The following is a 21,926-nucleotide window of genomic DNA, read 5'->3' as shown; positions in this document are numbered from 1 at the left end:
AATTTAAGGAGAATCACATCAACCTTGTGCAACAGATGTAGTGAATCTCTGTACACATGGTTTAAATAACTTTACTGTTTATATATTTACTTGATGCTAGAACAGAGTACAAACTGTGCCTGTTCTGTCAGTAGAACTCGGAAGCCAATATGTTTATATCAAACACCTACATATACATTACCTCTAAATTTTTAAGTGCCTCCAAAAACAGCTATGCAGGTCAGGTTTCAGTATATGTACTCACACACAAGGTTCTTTCTTATACATGTATTCTCTCAGATTTTTCTTAAATTCTTAATTACACTATGAAGGTAATACATCTAACTTATAAACTCCATATCAGATTAAAAATCAGGACTCATTCTGGCACTTTGAAAGTCCCCATGTAATATTGGTTTCTTACAGACATTTTGAAAAAAACTGACACAAGATCGTAAAAAAGATGGCAGAACCATGTCCTAGATGTAAGAGACCTGTGTACTTCGCAGAAGAACTTCGTGCCTTAGGAAGGAAGTGGCATAAACTCTGCCTCAAATGTGGTAAGTAGTATTTATATTAATAGTTCAACTGCCTGAAGGTCAGTTGAGCTTATGTCATTGTGCAACATACAGAGTCCGTGTGTCGTCCAACTTCTCAATATTGAATGACCAAATGAAATGGACCAGTAATTTGCTGGGTTGAAGTTTGTTCAAACAAATGACCTTGGCCTTCTTTCAAGGTTACTGGGGATGGGGTCAGTTGTGGAAAAAGTCTCTATGGGATTGGGATGTGATCATTTTAGTGTGAAAGCATGCTGAGTTGAAGGCCTATCAATTTCATCAAATGAATGATATGAAATTGTCTTAATGGATTTTAAAAGCCATACAGACTGAGTGTGCTATTTTCAAATTAATAGTTTCTGAATATAAAAATTCAAAGGTTGTTGTATTTGAAGGGCACCAATTATTGAAAAAAAGGCTGTTAAATGTGGTGGAAATCTTAACTTCACCTCCTGTAAAGATTACAGATGAGTAATACAGGCCCATCTGGCCTCTTGTTCATTATCACAATGGGTGGGCATGCAAGATGAATCAGATGATAGATGATTAAATATGATTTAGGTGATCATCTTAAGGGTGGCACAACCAAATATGATGAAGATCATGATGATCATGTTGGGGATGATTATTGATACGAAAGTGAGTTACTGTAAACTTTTTTTTTTTTTACAAAATTCATGGAAAATTATGTTGGAATACTGTAACCACACATTACATTTGATAATCATCATTATTCTAGCACTTTTATTATTGGTGTAAATAATTGCATTTTCTACAGTTTTCTATAACAAGTTTTGTGGTTGTGTTAAAGGCCTAATTAGTTATGGTATAAAGTAAATGGCAGCACCAGTCCAGTGTCTAATAGCAGCACCAGTGTCTAAAATCTCAAAAATATACTTAGGAGTTTCATGTTTGAAAACGTGTGTATGATTTCAACATATTTTTATCAATTTAGTTGGAAAAAAAGACCCCATACTTTGATTGGAAGACAACCTCAATCCCAGTTTTCTCTAATGTATGAAGACAGTTTATACTTACTGGGTGAATGTAGGGGTCAAGAAACTTTATGCAATGAAACAAAATATACATGTAAATAACTTAATAGTGTTTTCAACCCTGTTCTACCTATCAGTTTGTTGTGATAGGCAATTAATTTATATGTACATATTATCTTTACTTTGATAAACATATCCGGTTTCATTTCAAGATATTGGTGTATACATATATATATATAACTTGCCTTACAGATTTCAAAGTGTTTAGAAGTGAATACTTGCTGGAATTTATGTGTAAGAATAGTTCTGTCGATAAAATCAGAATGCAGCTAATTTTAGGATAATTTGATCCACTGTTTTTCTCAAAACATTCTTGCGCTTGACATATAAAAAAAATGAAAGTAAATTTCAAAGAGTTTTGAAAATTTTTGCTCTAAACTTGAGATATCAATCTATAGTTATCAGCACTATTCGAAGTATGCATTTTACTTTTCATCATTAATCAGCTAATAACTGGGAAAGATGTAAGGCTTATGCCAAAGTTGAACCTGTTCTGATGTGAAACTTAGCTACTGTTTTCAAGGTGAGACCCAATATGACTCATCCATGTTCCTCTGTATCAGTCAGTCATCACCCCGATATATAACTGAGAGTTCTGTAGGATAGGATGGGGTTTTGGTTATACATGGGATGAATTTATAACTACATAATTAACAGACCTTCTGCCATTATGTTCAGCAAGTCTCTCTGTGATGTGCATGTAAGAATCAGAGTTGGGTGTGAGGAGTTGTACCAGTACTTCTTAGAGAAGAGTTAATTAGTTGGATACATGGTGCTGAAAGTAGTTGAGTTTTAGTGCAGGAGGTGAACCCAATAAAAGGATGAGGGATAGTATTATTAGAATTCCCTCCATAACAGATGATTGTTAACTATTTCCCTAATGGGAAAGCCCTTCATAACTTATGATTGATAGTTATTTCCCTAGCAATCAACAACTTACTGAGCAATCAATCATCAACTATATCGGAAATATATATATATAAAGAACATTTACCATAACACTTTTAGCTTGTTAAACATAATGTTGTTTTAATCACACATTTAGTAATTTGTGCAGGTATGCTATATAAGAGAGGATAAAAAATAGGATCCAGAGAATTGGCAGAGAAATTTTTTTTATTTAATATAGAATGGAGAGAAATTATATGTTATACAAAGCGATGGCATGGAAATAGAAGGATGGATTTGAGAATGAGGAAGGAAAGAGTAGAGAGTGATACGTATACTGACAGTAAGATTGATGATAACTTTAAGCTATATTTATTTTACAGTTGTGAAACAAGTTATATAAAATGATACTTATCACCAGTTGACCTGGATGGAAGTGTTAGGGTTAATGTGGGAGGAAACTGGAGTACCATAAACAACCATGTAGTTGGCTAGCTGACCTCTATACCTTTTCACGTCATATTGAGAAGCCTAGTTGCCTAGGTGAAAGGGAGTGTGCTACCACTGCACTACCTGGCCTGGTAGTTAAAATAAACGCCTTTTTTTTTTTTTTTTAGAAAGAGACACATTAGTAATTCCCTGTGACTTTAACTGCTGCACCAACAGTACATTGGCTCTCTTGATCTGCTGATGATTGGTTAAATAGTTTAAATATACAATAGATATGCATATACAATGTGATCATTGCTGTATTGCTTTGACAATATGTATTCCTGGCCAACACAGATGGAAACAGGAAAAAATCAATGTATCAATGTTGTTGAGACTGTCACTTTTGGTATTACCTAGCAACCGTAACATTGTAATGATATATCATCTTCCAATATTTCATAGGAGATTAACAGGTGTGGTACTGGAGGGTTGATATTTGATAGAGGGATTAGCAGGTGTAAACCAGACATGAGGCAGAGATAGTTATATTAACTGATTGTAGGTAGATAACTGTCAGTGTGGTTTATCAATAGAGGAAATTTATTTAGTTTCAAATGAGCATCATATACATGTATGTATTTTCTACTAGTGTTGTGTATGAGCAGTTACTGTTAGTGTAGGGTTTCATATCTTATACCATGGCATTATTAGTGTCAATATTCATCTGTCAAAATTTGAACGTTTTCAACTTCTTAAAACATGGATGTTTTGAACTTATGTCAAGAGAATGTGAGATGTACATAGTGTAGATAATTTTCAAAGGGTTTTCCATTGAATATATTTCCAAAGTATGACAGAATATCAATAATTTGTAATGGCTACTGTAAAGATGCAGGAAAGTTTTGGACTGCCATGCCAGGAACCCAAAAATCTGAGAATTTCAAATCAATACCATGAAAAGAAAGAATTCTTCTTGTTGGTCAAAAGTCGAAACCAAAAGTTATATTATCTCTAGTGAGGATTTAAGTCTCTATCAGTTTATAATCTTCGATATTGCACTGATGAAAATATAATGAACACTGCAGCCAGCCATGCTGTTTATCACCCATGAGCAAATATATTATGGTAAGTCTGTATAACAGTGTAAGAGTTCATGCACCAGATATATTACAAAATTAGATTATTACAGAAAGAGAAAAAACATTAGTAACTTGTATGCATGTAATAGGTATGTTTGCTTGTGTGGTGTAGGAGTTACAGAGAAAAAAAACATCCGAAAGAGAATAACAGAATAAAGGGGAGACAACTTGCAAGCGGAGACTACACATCTTATACTTTACAGCTGAATGTGGAATGTGACAACCAAATAAGGGTTATGATTCTAGTACTGTTTTACAGTTACAGTATGCAAAAACTGATAACTGTACATGTATATGCAACATGATATTGAACAACATCCACTGTATAATGTTCTATCCAAGGGGCGATAACTCTCCTTTTTATTTTAAAACCAAGAATAACAAGTATGACAAAAAAGACATAAAAAAATACTTGATCCGGCATTGCCGATTTTATCGTAAAAATGATAATAATAAAAAAATATAGGGAATGCATAATCTAAAATGCAGAAAGTCAATGTGCATGTTGGTTTTACCTGTTATTCATCCAAGTCACGAAAACATTTGAATGTAGGACAAATAAAGGCAAGAATTTAAATGATTGTGATTTATTTTTCTTGTGTAAATGGTAAAAGATTGCACAGAGGACAGCACTAAATAGGGCAGAAGGCTCCAATACAAAAGTAAAATACCAATAACTAGCTAGTCATGCTTAATTTACTAGATATATCTTTATTTTACAGCAGAATACTGAAATCTTGTGTGGAAAAAATGATTTTCATTGAAAAGTTAAAAAAGAAAATTCCTTCCTGCCGCATCTCTTTTGTTAAATATTAGCATCAGAACCAAGTAATTAATTTATTTTGGCCTTACTGGGATCATTTTCATTTATTGATTGCAATAGTTTGACCAGATTTTTTTTTTTTTACACAATGATTTTCTGCAGGTCCGCCAAGATTTATTCCTGAAATGTTATTTTAATTACATCTAAAAACAGACAACTGGTTTGCCCACATATTTGAACAGACTTTGGTACTGGTTGAACAGCACAACCAGACCAAGGGGAATAACTCTTTAATTTCATATATTATACTTTACATCTGATAGAAGCAAATTACTACTATAATGATTTATTAGTCAAGGGGAATAACTCTCATTTTGTGTTACAGCTAATTTTCATCAATTAACAGCCTTCAGCATCTGTAAAACATACAAATAATCATGGGAAATAACTCCTGTTTTATTTTACAGCGGAGTGCAACAAGTTATTGGACAGTACTACCTGTACTGATCACCAGGGGGAGGCATTCTGTAAGGCTTGCTATGGAAAGAACTTCGGACCAAAAGGTTATGGCTTTGCAGGTGGTGCCTCAGGCCTTTCTGCCAACAGTACAGCCCGATATGGAGAATCGGATGGGTAAGAAATACTGTCAGATAGTTAGCTAGCCCGAGTTTTCTCTGGCCCTGTTACCATGTCTGGTGTAGGGCCAGAGCGCACTACTATATGAAAACATGGAATTATCCGACACCGTTTGGTGTCGCTAAGAATTTGGTGAAATACAATAAAATCGGTTGTGACATAACACCTACCTTACATATATGGATAAATGAGATATCTATTTACCCCAAAACACCCCTTTAGTCCCACTTAGGTGTTTTATTTCGTCTGTATAGACCCTCGTTGTACACTAGCCAAAATTTCATACTTGACTCGGCGCCATATTGCTAACCATGTAGGTCGCGGTCGGCCTAATTACCCTAATCAGTGCGCGATGGAGCGAAAAGAAAAAAAATACAACATTTATTTTTATATATTTTACCGCTTATAATTCATAAATAATGAATTTTTAAATTGGATATAACAGGTTTTGTTATGGGGATGAACTCTGCAGACATATAGACAAACCATATAAACAGACTTCAGCTGAATCAAGAGATCAACTGACAGTACACAATGAGACAAACATGTTCTCCAAACTTTACAACATACATTATATTACTACCTGCATCGTCTGAATTGGGGAACACAATACAATGGTTGAAATTGATCTGAATGTCACAGTATTGTTTAATTTCCTTGATTTAGAATTACTAGTATTAGTTTTCGACAGGATGCTAGAATATTCAGGTTTCAAATAGGAAATGCTTTCACCTACATTTTTGTTGTAAAAGGATGTTTATATATGTAGGCGAAACATGTATTATAGTCTATGTAAACATATTAAATTCCATAATATATGTAGTTAGGTTAGCATATGTATGTAAACACTATCTATCATTTGGGGCTGTGTCCAGACACGATCACTTTGGTCAAGCTGTTTCGGCTCCACTTCTCCAAACACCGGCTAATTGGGCTGCTCGTGATGCATGCCTGCGCTGTGGACACACTGTCTACTATGCAGAGGAGGTCCGTGCCATGGGACGAAAATGGCACAAAATCTGTCTTAGTTGTGGTAAGTAGTTTTACATTTTATACTAATTTTCTTCATGTTGGCAAGAACCAAGATTTTATCTTCATTGTAAAGAAACCTTTAGTTGAAAGCTTTCATTACTTTTACCCTCTGATCTGTATCTGTTATTACTTGTATCAAAATCCAAGGGCTAAATTCTTTATTAGCTATCTCTGCAGAGATCATACATAAATACAACCCCTGTTATGAAACTTGTTCAATTAATGCTTTGGTAATAGCTAGATTACTGTTAATATTTCTAAAAAAAAACAATCTATAGCAACTGTATTTGGGCTACAGATTATCTCATTATCAACTGATTAAACTTGACAGATAAAAGTTTGGTATCTGGCTGATTTCAAAGTTGATTATATTGATTCTTTGTAAAAAATATAATAGTCGCTATTCAAGGGAAATTAGCCCCCCCCCCCCCCAAAAAAAAAAATTGTCAAAATATCTAATCTTGAAAACAGAATCAAAATATTTTGAATTTGACACAAACTTTTAATATAACTTCAAATCTGAAAATTAATCAATACTATCAATACTATCAATGTCCCCGTGAGGTAGTGTGTCGTGTACAAAGAGTAGTCTACTAGATCATTCTGACCTACGACCTACATTTTGATCTTTGATCTTTGACCTGTATCAAGGAAAACATTTCAGGCTTAATCTCCTGCACTGCTTGTCACTTTAACTTAATAAAAATAGTGTTGTCCCGATTATCAATTATGATCAATATCTAATTGGAAAGGCAACCAATTCTCATGATTGATTAGAAGATGTCAACATGGATGATTGTTTTCAAAACAGGAAGTGCGAGTTCATTTTACTCTTAACTACAATTTCTTACCAGTCATGCTTTTTAACTATAATGAATTGCAATATATATATACAGTCAAACCTGCCTTAACGACCACCTGAATTAAACGACTACCTCTCATATGCGACCGTATTTTCCCTCCCAACGTTATTTACTATACTAGTGACCTGAATTAAGCGACTATCTGTCAGACGCGACTAACGACCATCATTTCCGTGTCCCACCTGCTGAAAAGCGACTTTTTTCAGCGACTTTCCGAGTTTTAAAACGGAAGCAGAAGTCATAATCAAGAAGAAACCGGACGAACTTGTCCGCTTTTACAGATTAAAAAATACTTCAGAAATGCATGAAATGTCCTATTTTGTCTCAGAAAATACATTGAATTCATTATCTTTGTCCTGATAACACTCCAAAATGAACGAAACTATACTTTACTTCTCAAAAAGGAGATGGGCTGATAGGATATGGCGAAAAGACGTCCTAGCCATTCAGACAATTTTCACGGCGAAAAGACGTCCTAGCCATTCAGACAATTTTCACGGCGAAAAGACGTCCTAGCCATTCAGACAATTTTCACGAAATTTTGATAGATAAAAACAAAACCATTTGCTCTGGAAGTATGAAAAAGAGTGCATAAACAGTCAACTTACTGTTCAACTGAAATTTATGTTCTTTTTGAGACATAAGGACAGATATTTGCCAGTTAAAAACGTCTCCATCGTGATGAAGGAAATGCAGTCAAAATCTTTGATTATTATTTTTTTTTGTATTTTGAATTAAAAAAGTATTTTAACATGCTTTTCCTTACTAAAAGAATTTAAAAAATATATATTAATGAAAATAAAAGAAACTGAATTAAACTAAAAAAATAAAGATTGTACTATATATATGTATTTGTCAAAATGGGGATATTTTCATATATTCATTATTATAGGCATTTTATTTTATTAAGTGAATAGTGATTTTTTTTTCTCTTATTTTCCTCGAGAGTTCTCTTACAGATTTTATTATATTCACAATCTTAATTGAATACTGAGGAAATTCCTTTTCATATTTGTACTCATACTTGTAGCTGATAAATTTTACATATGTGGCAGAATAATTATGAACTTTACTTCCCGGGTCATTTTCTTTGAACCTGGATTAAGAGACCACCTGTCATATGTGACCTTTTTCATTGACTCCCTTGGAAGGTCACATGACAGGTTTGACTGTATATATATAACTGTTTATCAATAAAGATTATAGCGTATGTAATGAAATGGTATAATAGAAAATAAAGATACAAAACTACTCGAGTAAAGCTCAAGTATAAAATCAAAATGGCCGCATACTCTGCTTCGGAGAAAATGGGCATATTTGATTCCAGAGTAAATAAAAGTAATATTTCTAAAGGATTATGTAATGATAGGCTCACCGATTAATAAGCGAAAATCGATCAGATGACACTAACCGATTTCACCCGATCATCGATGTTGAAATCTCAGCCGATTCCCATCGCTAAATAAAATGACCTGATATCAGTAATTTCATTCACATTAATATCATGTAAAGGTGTGATTTTTTCTAGCACAATTTGCTAATTGTTGACAGGAAGTGTATGTACATCAACCTTCATCCTGTTTCAGGGCAGTGTGGGAAGCCCCTGGATAGTTCCACCTGCACAGACCATGATGGTGATATTTTCTGTAAAAACTGTTATGGCAAGCTTTTCGGTCCGAAAGGTTACGGCTACGCTGGTGGTGCTGTACTACTCTCCATGGATACCGGACGTCCCTATGAGATTCCTCTAGAGTAATGAACTCATTTGCATATATGTTTGCATCAGTTTGGTTTATATAGTTGCCTTGCCTAGATTGTTTGTTTGCTGGGTTTGTCACCCTATGAACAGCCAGGGTCATTATGAGGCTTGATCTCCTTGTAGTAGTTGGTGTCTTGCCCAAGGACACAACCATGATAGTATAGACCGGCCTGTTTCTCAGCTTCCCAAGAAACACAAACCAACATGGGTAGGAAGCGTCGAACCACGTGGCCTACGCTCTGGCTGAGCTCCTGCCTTGCTTAGAAGCTAGAGTGCTGAAATTTCTGGATTAAAACCATTTAAAACTTTATTTCTCTCAATTCAACAAAAGCAAAAAATCAACGTGGAAAAACCAATTTTTTGTTATCAGTTCTTTCACAGTTATAAATATAATATATGTAGCAGATAGTTTGCTGAGAAAAATGTATTAAAAAAGGATCCATTTTCATTCACCTGACTTTACCAGAAAGTGCCATAGCATGATTAATTACATTTTAGTAAATTAATAAAGAACTTGAGAGTAGTTCGCTGACAAAGCATGGTAGTCTAGTCTAAACTCTATTGATTGTGTTTGTCTTGATCAGATGTCTCGATCAGACTGATAATGCATTTGATAGTTCAGTTGAGATATATCTGTTGTGAGAACATGCATGATGTCTTTGATGTTTATCATAGCTGTGGTGTAATCTACAAAACACATACAAGATACAGCAACAGTTGAAATTTTAACATCCATGTACATTACTATAGTTCAGAGTTAAGTTTTCATAAGCAATCAATGAAGATACAATTTGCATGTAGTGAAATATTTTTATGCTTTAATCATTCATTAGTCAATAAAACTTCCCCTTTATGAATTCATCAATTTATAAATTGATTCATTTTGATGTCAAAAGCTTTGCCCATCAGTCAAGCTCAGGTGGCATGACTTTATTTATTTATGGGTTTTACGTCCGCTAGTACGGCCTTACGGCCTTTCAGCTGACGAGAACAGATGGGAAATTGAGTAGAGTGGGTACAGTATGGAGTGAAAGGAGAGAGTGGGAAAGAAGAGAAGGGAGTCGGTTGGAGAACTTATGGGTAATTTTTGAGACGACTCCCCGAGTCCGAATGAGTCCTAACCTGGCACTGTTTAGTAGCATTTACGCCTACCCTATCGAAGATGTTCTAAACGAGCTTTATAAATTCCATGTGATACCGACTTGAATGATAGGTTCTGTTTATCATGCAAAAATAAGATAAAATCCTGCTTGAAACTAGCATTTGGTTAATTGGATAACTAATACTGTAATAAAAGGAATATACGTGTCATGATGTTTATGACATGAGCAAACTTCTTATTAAACTATACACATGTATAACATAATATCCTTTGTAGAACAATTATAGGTGATGAATTGTGATAACAATCTTTGTTGTTTTAGTCTTGTGTCATATGTTTCAATATAAATACTGTATACATTGTATATGTATTTCTAAAACTGAATCTAAAATATAACCATATTATATGTTGTCCATATTAGGGGTTAACACTGTACATGGTGAGGTAATAAACATATCAGAATTAAAGATTGACTACAGCTCATTTGTGTTTGTTATTAATCTGTGTTGTGTTCCTGTACGATATAGAAAATGCATTTACATACTTAAATTTTTACTGGTGTTCCTGTAGCATCTTGTTTGTCTGCTATAACCAAATTTGTGAAACAGGATTTAAATTCCTGTTTTGAAAATAATTTTATCAGCTGATTGTGTAATAATATGATGTAAAGTGGCAACAGTTTTGCTAAACGTTTCTGAAGAAGATTCTTGTACATAACACTGAATGTAATTTTTGTGTATTTTAACATTTATACTAATGAATACCTTGTTAAATTGATTATTGGTTAATTGTAGCTGATTAGCATTTCTGACCATGTTTAAATTAGGCACTATCATAATTCAGGAGTGTTGAAATGATTCATCGCTGCAATAAGGAAACAGATTTGATGAATACAATTTACATGTATTAACTGATAATGGCCCAGATATGAAACAATATTTTGTTGCATTTGTGAGGAAAACAGATTTACTAATTCATTTTTTTTTTAAACTGAAGTATCCTTACTATATACAGCATGTGTATTTTTGTTAAGTTGTTTGAAGACCTATAGACTTTGCAAGCTAGAGCTACAGGTAGATCTTCTTGATACTTGAGCTTGTCTAACAGTGTGTGTCATTTGATATTTATCTGGTAATATGTTCTGTACAAGTTACTAAAATTACTTAACATGTTTATTTTTCATTTTAACTACTAACCAGCCTATAATAATTAGATAGCAATACCTAATTAGTGAGACATAGCAATGGGTCTTGTTTAAACAAAATTTCAGCTTATACAGTTTGGAACAGTTTGTAAATTGAACTGTGACACATTTATCCTCATTACATGTATCTCGAAGTCAATGGAGCCATAAAAAGACTTTGAGATATCCACAGTATATTTTAGAAAAAACTTTTACTCTCTGAACTGAATGTTTACTTCAAGTCAAGCAGGGTGTTCGAGTTATCAGATTTCTAGATATAGTATTCCACTAGCTGTCCTGCCAGTTACCAAACATCCTTTAAATTGGCTTAAATGACTTGTTACTGATTTCTACAGTCCAAATAATTTGTCATCATATGTAGTTTGTGATAAACAGTAGATGTGATTCAGAAGCTCATCCTTAAAATTCAAAGAGATAAAAGGATATTTTCTGTATTAATAGAATCTTTCACCTCCGTTGGGTAAAAATGAGGTTTGTCGAGTGTTTGACAGCTTAAGTATCTTACTAGGGTTGAGATTTCCGTCTCAATTCCATGGGGGGTGAATGGCTATTTTTCTCTTACCCTGTTTACCCTCTTATGTATCTAATATGGACATAACATCAGTGCAAGGAAATGTTAACACAACATGATTGAATTGTCGACGTGATGTCATTGTATTGTCACCGTGACATCATGGTATTGTTGACGTGACAAAATACAGTTGTTGAGAACGTGCAAAGAGCAAGTGTAGCTCGTCTCAATTTGGGTGAAGATAGGAAAATCTCACACTGGTAAAACTGTAGATATCCTGTCCAGGGTAAGAGAAAACCCTGTATAACATTTGTGGGGTTTACCAGATTTGCTCAGGCGGCTCTTTGTCAAAAAGGGGGCTCTTATTGGGTTAATAAAATTGAAGTTTCTAAATACAATGGCAATGTTATGCTAATTGACAGGTTAAAAAATGAGGTATTAGGACCAAAAGTCACAGGGGCAAGCACTTAACTAAAGACCAAAATTGAGGAAGTGCTAAAGGAGACATTTGGAAGAATAAACTTGCTAGAAATAAGTGAAAAGATCAGATCCCAAATTTTAGTCATTTGTGGAGCAGCATGTAAAATTCTTTGCCCTAAATGCATGGCAGAGTAATTGACAGAATTAGGTGAATGTTTAAAGATAAAGTTAATTTTTGCTTTCTTAACAAATTTCACTGCCTTTTGGCCATGAAAGAAATTATGCAATTTTACTAAAACATTATCATTATTGTGGCATGGACCCTTATTTTAGTGAATACAGTGCTTTAAATTCAAAGTATAGGAACTTCAGAGTTTGCTCCCTTTAATTGTGATTGAGTCTTAGTGTTAATGGGGGTACTGATTCCTGTTTTCAGCAATGTATCCCACTATGCCCAGGCACAGGCTGCTCCAGTGTTGAATGGTGGAGGTAGTAATCGGTTTGGTGGTGGAGAGAAATGCCCTCGCTGTCAAAAGACTGTATACTTTGCTGAGGAGGCACGTGCTAATGGAAGGAAGTGGCATAAACTATGCCTCAAGTGTGGTGAGTTCAAAGAAAATGTATACTTTGCTGAGGAGGCACGTGCTAATGGAAGGAAGTGGCATAAACTATGCCTCAAGTGTGGTGAGTTCAAAGAAAAAGTCCACACAGAATTGAATTCTTTATTTGTTGTTTTTAAAAGAACATTAATGTTCGGTTATTGCAATCAAGAACTGGACTGAGAAATATGACCATATTTGGTAACCACATTCACCAATACGCCATCTACTGTCTGTTTCTATGAAATATGGCTGCCCCCATTGCCTTACGCTTCAAATAATTTACTTGCAAAAACATCTTCGTTTTATATAGTAGTTTTACCGAAAATGTTGAAATGTATTCAGTAGATGTTTACAGGATGTATACGATTTGAGAAATGTATAACGCTAGCGAAATGTGAAGACTAAATGAACCTGAACTTTGCGAATAACTCCAGGTCAATGTATTTATGTAAACAACTATTGCGCAGGCGCATTCGTCTCCGGATGTTTAGAAAGTTTTGCTCTTCCGTGTTCATTCCAAAACGACTGACATTATAGCATAGGTCTGCAAATATGTCCGCGATTTACTTAAATGTGTAATATATATATTCTAGAATGTTACATCATAATCAACTAGGTGTGTATTTCTATAATTTAGAGAAAGAAATATATCAATAACGGCATACGAGACGATACCTTGTATCATTAGGTTACTGTACGTGTTTGCGAGAAAGAACTGTACATATGTATAGGCTTACATATTGGGTGGCATTTGTGGTCAGGGTGACTGGTCATAGCGTTAACATTGTCATCGATTTCCATATACCATTTTCCTTTGACGAAAATGACCAATAAATCAAATGCAAATGATAATATCTTGTTATGTGCACGGGATTGCTTGTTGTAGGCGATACTTGGAACGTATTTACTGTTCTAAGGGAGGTAACTGCAAGATTACGGAAATCAAAAGTTAAACCAATTTGATTGGTCGATTCTTCCATGACTTTGGCATGGGGTTTACAATCGAAGTGACAGATAACTACGGCAATATTCAGATGATATCAACAATAACATTTTTGGATACGTGTGGTTGAACAATTATATAGCTTGTTTTTATTTCGGCAAAGACGAGAATATTTACCGAAACGGACCACAGGTGAAGCGGACTTGGAAATACCGAAACGAAGAAAAATGGGGCTTAATTATAATATAAATTGGCATTATTTTCAGAGGATTGACCCAAATATATGTTCTTCAGGGCCTAATTGTATCATATGTAAAATATTAGAGGTTTATTTGACCGAATTTTAAATTAATTTTCCATTTGCGAATCGCGGCCCGATTGTCGTTAGAGTTGAATTACCGAAATGGCCGACAGTGGACCCAAAATCGATATTTTTACGAGAGAATGGACCCACTATAGTAATCTTTGATGTGTGTTTAGAGACCATATGATTTTTTTTTCATTTACCTGGAAGTATTTTGAAATAATTTGCGAATTCACGACCAAATTTTCGATTGTGACGAACTACTGAGACGGTGTTAAGTCAATCTGATTAAAATCAGCTGTTACATGGCTACGTTTACTATGCACTACGTCTACGTAATTTTTTTTAAAGCCGGAAAACGGAAATCCGGATTATCTAAAAACAAATGCAAAAATACTTGTGATATTCACTTAATTTGATATTCAGCCGTTAATTGTTATTTGTAGTTTTATAACTTCTGATATATCGTGATTGATTCTCTATATAATATTGCTGTGGAACTTGTGTTATTTTTCAAACAAATTCATTTTAATAATTTGTTAATTTAGAATTTTCATTGAGTCATGATCAAGACTTGAAATTCTCACTACACCATACTTCAAATACGGAGTAGTCAATGAATTGATAAACTGAAAATTGAAGTCCAGCAAATGAGTTAATATTTACCTTAAATTTTTTTTTTTCAATATACAACAAATGTTCAGATGACTATTTGTGCCATGCTGTTACAAGATTTCAGTTACAATTCTAAAATTGAATTAGTATGTAAATATATGTTATCCTGTCAATATCCACAAAGCGAGTGTAGTCTACTGTACTCAAAGTCCTGCCAGTAGATAGCGGTACATATACATACTTACATCTAGTGCTTACTTGTGTGAACTATAAATCAATAACAAAATGGTTCATATATTTCTATATATGACTTCACAAATTATGTGGTGTCTGAAGATCTGAATGAACGATGTATTAAATTACTTTTATGAAATATTCAAGTCATAGATCATTCTCTTTTAAAAATATTGATTTCAGGTCCATTTTGGTAATTCACCTATGACGACAATCAGGCCTCAAATGGCGAATGATTACAAAAATTTAAATACTTCTCGGTCAAATAAACCCCTAATATTTTACATAAATTATGATTATTTTGACATTGTCACATTGGAGAACATATAATTGTGTCCATTCTCTAAGCACTGGTAGAAAGTACAGAATAGAGCTTCATAAATATATTGAATTCTCCAAATTACTAATTATCCCGCCCATGACTGATGGTGAACTTAAACTTGCAAATCTCCTGTGTCATTCCAATTTTGATATGTGTAAATATATACACGTACCGTATATATATAGATATGGAATGCTTCACAAATTTGCATACAGTTATGGAATCTTATACCCCCAAAAATGTTCTCTCCACATAAAGGTGTGATTTGTGCAATTACATTGCCGAACTGTGTGGTTCAGTATGATTGGATGATCAACATTGGAAAAGGACAATAAATAGGGAATGTGTCGTCCCATCGAATGGACTGTAATCTTTGAGATCAGGTTTGAAGTTGAAAATGAAGCTTGAAGTTTTCTTTTCCTGTTTACTGAATTATTCGATGAAGATAGTCTTTATCTGGTTGTTATTCTTGATCACATTGTTTACAATACTGTAATTATACCAGAAGTATATCTTCTCATATAAAGATTTATTAACATCAAATGATTCCTGAACAAAAGGAGTCAAGTTTTTTGTTTTGAAATACATCCTTGAGTACAGTTTCAATAGGATACATTCCTAATCCGGGCCTTGATTAGCAGCTCTGGTTTTTGTTTTCAGTAATTCTTTATGTATGTTTCATCATATTAAGTTGAAATATGCCAAACTAACAATGGAACTAGCCTAAATTTAGTGCATATTAGAAGTTGGCATCAATAAGGTCACAGAGTCCTGGCTGTATTATAACTGATGATGCCTTCCCAATAGAAAGAAGACATATTTTATTTTCATCCATCCAAGATAGATCAACAAACTTCCAATTTCAATTAGGACCTTACAGATACATGCATGTTTACAATCATATCAGAACAGCTGCAAACATTTCAAATTATTTGCAATTAATTCCTAAACCGATATCAGTAAATTTATCAACTTTAAACTTAGAAGATTACTGATTTTGCATTAAACAATAATGTTCGTTTACAGTACTTCCAGTACTTTGATTGTTCAGTGTATTTTAGTTCCAGTAACCTTTGTATACAATCAGGAAATAGTTTAATTATGCATTGAAATACCTTATCTTATGACTAAAGTACTACAGCAATGTAGTTCAGTATGAGTTATATTTACATTTCCGACAAAAGTTTGTTTTATATTTACAATGTATGTATGTTTTCTTATCCAATTTCAACTGAAAATAAATAATTTATTACTATTGAACAGCCTTTAGATAAAACAACCATTTTGACAGTTTGCTGTCATTATTTAACTTATGACGTCATGATGCTGAGGTCGCATCTTGGAATATTGATGTCATAATGGTCACAAGATAGTTTTCATTGCTGATTGCCTATTTAGTGGAACCTAAATTAGTTTAAATTTGTGTATATTGTAGCATTGCCATGCCAATTTAAATGTTAACTACTTTTGCAGCAAACTGTAACAAGATGTTGGACAGCACCACTTGTACAGACCATGATGGAGAAGCGTTTTGTAAAGCCTGTTATGGTCGCCTCTTTGGGCCAAAAGGATACGGTTTCGCTGGTGGGGCTTCTGGACTTTCCATGGATACTGGCCGAGCAGGGGAGGTCACTACTGAGTGAGTATATCCATAGCAACAGTATAGATTAAAATTACAATTCTGATATTCAGCCTGTGTGCATTTGAAATAAAGTGGCTATTACAGCATTTCTGTAAGGAAAGATATCTGAAGGTGGCTTCTGACATCACATCAATGTTTGATAAAGTATTCTACATTATATTGCCTGACAGTAAATTCAGTTGAAGGCCACAATGCAATACATAATGGTTATGATATATTTGGGTTATGTGAAGAATATGTTAGGGGAGACAACCATGAAATGTGATTTGTACATTACTTAACTGTCAGTTTAGATGACTTTTGGAAATAGGTAAAATGAAGTTTTGATTAAATTTCTGAAAAGGAAGCATGCTTTCCTTGTGGTGCATCAAGAATTTTCATATCAGGTCTTATCATCCAAACACCATAACATGTATACATTGTATCTACAAAATGCAAATATATTCTCAGTAGCTTGGTATAAAATAAACATGGCATTAACATAAACCAAAATCAAATGCCAATACTGAGTATATGGTGGGGTAAACAGAATAGACCTGCTGTTATATACATAATATTTTCTTTAGTTAATGTTATGAAATTAAAAGAGCTTCAATATTCCACAAACTCTATAAGAGGTAAATCTGTACATATATTTGTACCAGAAGTTTTGTGGTATTCATAAATACTTGCTTTGTATCTCCAGCAATGTGTCACAGTTGGCCATGGCACAGGCTGCCCCACTGATAGAGGGAAATACTCAACGCCCCAAGTACGGAGGTGCTGACATGTGTGGTCGCTGTGGCAAGCAAGTGTATTTTGCTGAACAGGCCATCGGAGGGGGAAACGTAGGTCTTGTTCTTGCATGAGTTAATATGTTATAGTATTAGGGTGATAATCTGAGTTTCCCTGAAAAAGTATGGTATAAAGTGTCACTGTGATATATACAGAGTCAAACTTAAGCTGCATCAAATACAGGGGGCTGCGGTGGCCGAGTGGTTAAGGTGTCTCGACACTTTATCACTAGCCTTCCACCTTTGGGTTGCAGATTCGAAACCCATGTGGGGCAGTTGCCTGGTATTAACCGTTTGTTGGTTGTTTTTCTCCGGGTACTCCGGCTTTCCTCCACCTCCAAAACAAGACGCGTCCTTAAATGACCCTGGCTATTAAAAGGATGTTAAACAAAATAAATCCAAACCTGCGGCAAATATTCCCTAATACAGGTGTGTACAGTACTACAACTCTTGTATATGTAGGTACCCTGTAGATTCCTGTATTAGGAAATATTGGCCACAGTTTCAGTTTGACCCTGTATTCATCACAGAAACTGTATCACATGTTTGCTAGGGAAAAGATTAATATATCTTTCAAGGGGTAAGGATTGACAGTCGACGCATGCTTTGACGTTATAATGAAGTTTTGATTTGTTATTTGTGTATTGTTTCTGTGACGTCATAGGATTGTTGTGAATGGGGAATCCCCCCTTATTAGGTCACCTGAGACGAAGTCTCAGTTGACCTATTGCAATCGCCTTTTGTCCGGCGTCGTGCGTCGTAAACAATTTACATTTTCAACTTCTTCTTAAAAACTGCAGAACTAAATTCAATGAAATTTTACAGGAAGCTTCCATGGCTGAGGGTGAACCAAAATTGTGAATTATATGGTCCCCACCCCCCAGGGGCCTGAGGGGCGGGGCCAAAAAGGGTCAAATTGACTAAAATTTCAAAAATCTTCTTCTCTACTCTCAGATATGGTAGAATCAAATACTTTTCATAGATGGAAGGGTCTTAAGGTGCTTTACCAAAATTGTGAATTTCATGACCCTGGAGTCTCACGTTTGCCCCTGGGGAGGGGGTAAACTTTACTATAGTTTATATAGGGAAATCACATTTTTGACTATTATTTGTTGGATATCTATTGGAATTCATTCTAACTTGGTTCAAATTATCAGCATGGGATGACAGTTTGATCGTATGTACATGTTGGCCCTGGTTGACCCCCAGGGGCTGGTGGGCGGGGCCAAAAAGGGTCAAATTGACTGAAATTTCAAAAATCTTCTTCTCTACTCTCAGATATATTAGAATCAAATACTCTTCATGATGGAAGGGTCTTAAGGTGCTTTACCAAAATTGTGAATTTCATGACCCTGGGGTCTCACGTTTGCCCCTGGGTAGGGGGTAAACTTTACTATAGTTTATATAGGGAAATCACATTTTTGACTATTATTTGTTGGATTTCTATTGGAATTTATTCTAACTTGGTTCAAATTATCAGCATAGGATAACAGTTTGATGGTATGTACATGTTGGCCCTGGTTGACCCCCAGGGGCTGAGGAGCGGGGCCAAAAAGGGTCAAATTGACTAAAATTTCAAAAATCTTCTTCTCTACTCTCAGATATGTTAGAATCAAATACTCTTCATAGATGGAAGGGTCTTAAGGTACGTTACCAAAATTGTGAATTTCATGACCCTGGGGTCTCATGTTTGCCCCTGGGTAGGGGGTAAACTTTACTATAGTTTATATAGGGAAATCACATTTTTGACTATTATTTGTTGGATTTCTATTGGAATTTATTCTAACTTGGTTCAAATTATCAGCATGGGATGACAGTTTGATGGTATGTACATGTTGGCCCTGGTTGACCCCCAGGGGCTGAAGGAGCGGGGCCAAAAAGGGTCAAATTGACTGAAATTTCAAAAATCTTCTTCTCTACTCTCAGATATGTTAGAATCAAATACTCTTCATAGATGAAGGGGTCTTATGGTGCTTTACCAAAATTGTGAATTTCATGACCCTGGGGTCTCACGTTTGCCCCTGGGTAGGGGGTAAACTTTACTATAGTTTATATAGGGAAATCACATTTTTGACTATTATTTGTTGGATTTCTATTGGAATTTATTCTAACTTTGTTCAAATTATCAGCATAGGATGACAGTTTGATGGTATGTACATGTTGGCCCTGGTTGACCCCCAGGGGCTGGTGGGCGGGGCCAAAAAGGGTCAAATTGACTAAAATTTCAAAAATCTTCTTCTCTACTCTCAGATATGTTAGAATCAAATACTCTTCATAGATGAAGGGGTCTTATGATGCTTTACCAAAATTGTGAATTTCATGACCCTGGGGTCTCACGTTTGCCCCTGGGTAGGGGGTAAACTTTACTATAGTTTATATAGGGAAATCACATTTTTGACTATTATTTGTTGGATTTTTATTGGAATTCATTCTAACTTCGTTAACGTTATCAGCTTGGGATGACAGTTTGATGTACATGTTGGCCCTGACTGACCCCCAGGGGCTGATGGGCCGGGCCAAAAAGGGTCAAATTAACTGAAATTTCAAAAATCTTCTTCTTACAACCCAAATAAGGTAGAATTAAATACTCTTCACAGATCGAAGGGTCTTAAGGTGCTTTACCATAATTGTGAATTTCCTAGCCCTGGGGTCTCGCGTTTGCCCCATGGGAGGGGATAAACTTTACTATAGTTATAGGGAAATCACATTTTTGACTATCATTTGTTTTATTTGTTTTGAAATTCATTCTTTCATTCAAATTTACTGAAATATTTCAAAAATAAGGTGACCGTTAAGGCCCATGGGCCTCTTGTATTTGTTTGAATTCTATTGGAATTCATTCTAACTTAGTTAACATTATCACCTTGAGAAGGCAGTGTGATGGTATACACATGTTGGCCCTGACTGACCCCAGGGGCTAATGGGCGGGGTTAAAAAGGGCCAAATTGACTGAAATTTAAAAAATCTTCTTAAGACGGAAATAAGGTGGAATCAAATACTCTTTATAGTTGGAAGCATCTTAAAGTGCTTTACTAAAATTTTGAATTTCATGACCCTGGGGTCTCAAATTTGGCCCTGGGGAGGGGGTATACTTTACTATAGTTTATATAGGGAAATCACATTTTTGACTATAATATGTTTGATTTCTATTGGAATTAATTCTAATTTGGTTAACATTATCAGCTTGGGATGGCAGTTTGAGGGTATGCACATGTTGGCCCTGACTGACCCCTAGGGGCTGATGGGCAGGGCTAAAAAGGGTCAAATTGACTGAAATTTCAAAAATCTTCTTTTCAGACTGAAATAAGATAGAGTCAAATACTGTTTATAGATGGAGGGATCTTAAGGTGCTTTACTAAAATTGTGAATTTCATGACCCTGGGGTCACACATTTACACCTGGGGAGGGGGTAAATTTTACTATAGTTTATATAGGGAATTCACATTTTTGACTGATTTGTTTGATTTCTATTGGAATTCATTCTAACTTGATTAACATTTTCAGCATGGGATGAAAGTTTGATAATATGCACATGTTGTTCCTGACTGACCCCTAGGGGCTTATGGGCGGGGCCAAAAATGGTCAATTAAATTAACTGAAATATTTCAAATCTCAGGTGACCGTTAAGGCCCATGGGCCTCTTGTTTAACATGATTCTGTTTTTGGGCAAGTGAATTAGATTAATGTTACTGACTAATTTGTATTCTGCCAAACTCTGCCACTCTGGGTTGAGATGTCCCTTTCCACTGAACAGACCCATGGCCATATAAGATTCTATTAATCCCACATCGGTAAGACCACTGTCTATGTAAATTTGTTTCAAAATAAAATATAATGTTGAATGCTGCCTACAATTTGCCTGATGTTTTTTCAGATTTACCACAAGGCCTGTTTTAAGTGCACTGCCTGTGGAAAGAATCTCGATTCCACAACGCTGACACAAAATGAGGGAAATATCTTCTGTAAAGGTTTGTAGAAATGAAAAAAATCTATTTGATATTGTTTACCAGTTCACTACCATGCTGCTCTGGGGACATCAATGTTTCCATGAAGGAGAAAAGCCAATGATAGAGAAACTGATGTAACACATACAGTGGAACTTTGTTAACTTGAACACGGAAAACTTGAATACCCCGCTTAACCCGAAG

General features: G+C 34.9%; 1 protein-coding gene across 2 annotated transcripts in view; it reads left to right on the top strand.

The window, feature by feature from the left end:
• The window catches only part of LOC117335454 (cysteine and glycine-rich protein 2-like), a 34,028-nt gene that overhangs the window by 6,556 nt on the left and 5,546 nt on the right, over nt 1-21,926 (top strand). The window contains exons 2-9 of one of the 2 annotated variants that reach the window (XM_033895459.1): nt 406-539; nt 5,284-5,449; nt 6,328-6,485; nt 8,934-9,099; nt 12,780-12,946; nt 16,837-17,002; nt 17,691-17,832; nt 21,653-21,746. In XM_033895459.1, the coding sequence (XP_033751350.1) occupies nt 443-539; nt 5,284-5,449; nt 6,328-6,485; nt 8,934-9,099; nt 12,780-12,946; nt 16,837-17,002; nt 17,691-17,832; nt 21,653-21,746 (1,156 nt within the window). In that variant the 5' untranslated portion in view covers nt 406-442. The remainder of the gene's footprint in view (nt 1-405; nt 540-5,283; nt 5,450-6,327; nt 6,486-8,933; nt 9,100-12,779; nt 12,947-16,836; nt 17,003-17,690; nt 17,833-21,652; nt 21,747-21,926) is intronic. The other variant, XM_033895460.1, reaches the window with a different exon arrangement.

This window comes from Pecten maximus, chromosome 10, assembly GCF_902652985.1.
Source record: "Pecten maximus chromosome 10, xPecMax1.1, whole genome shotgun sequence".
NCBI classification, from domain to species: Eukaryota; Metazoa; Mollusca; class Bivalvia; order Pectinida; family Pectinidae; genus Pecten; species Pecten maximus.
This window is presented reverse-complemented; position numbering and strand designations above follow the sequence as displayed.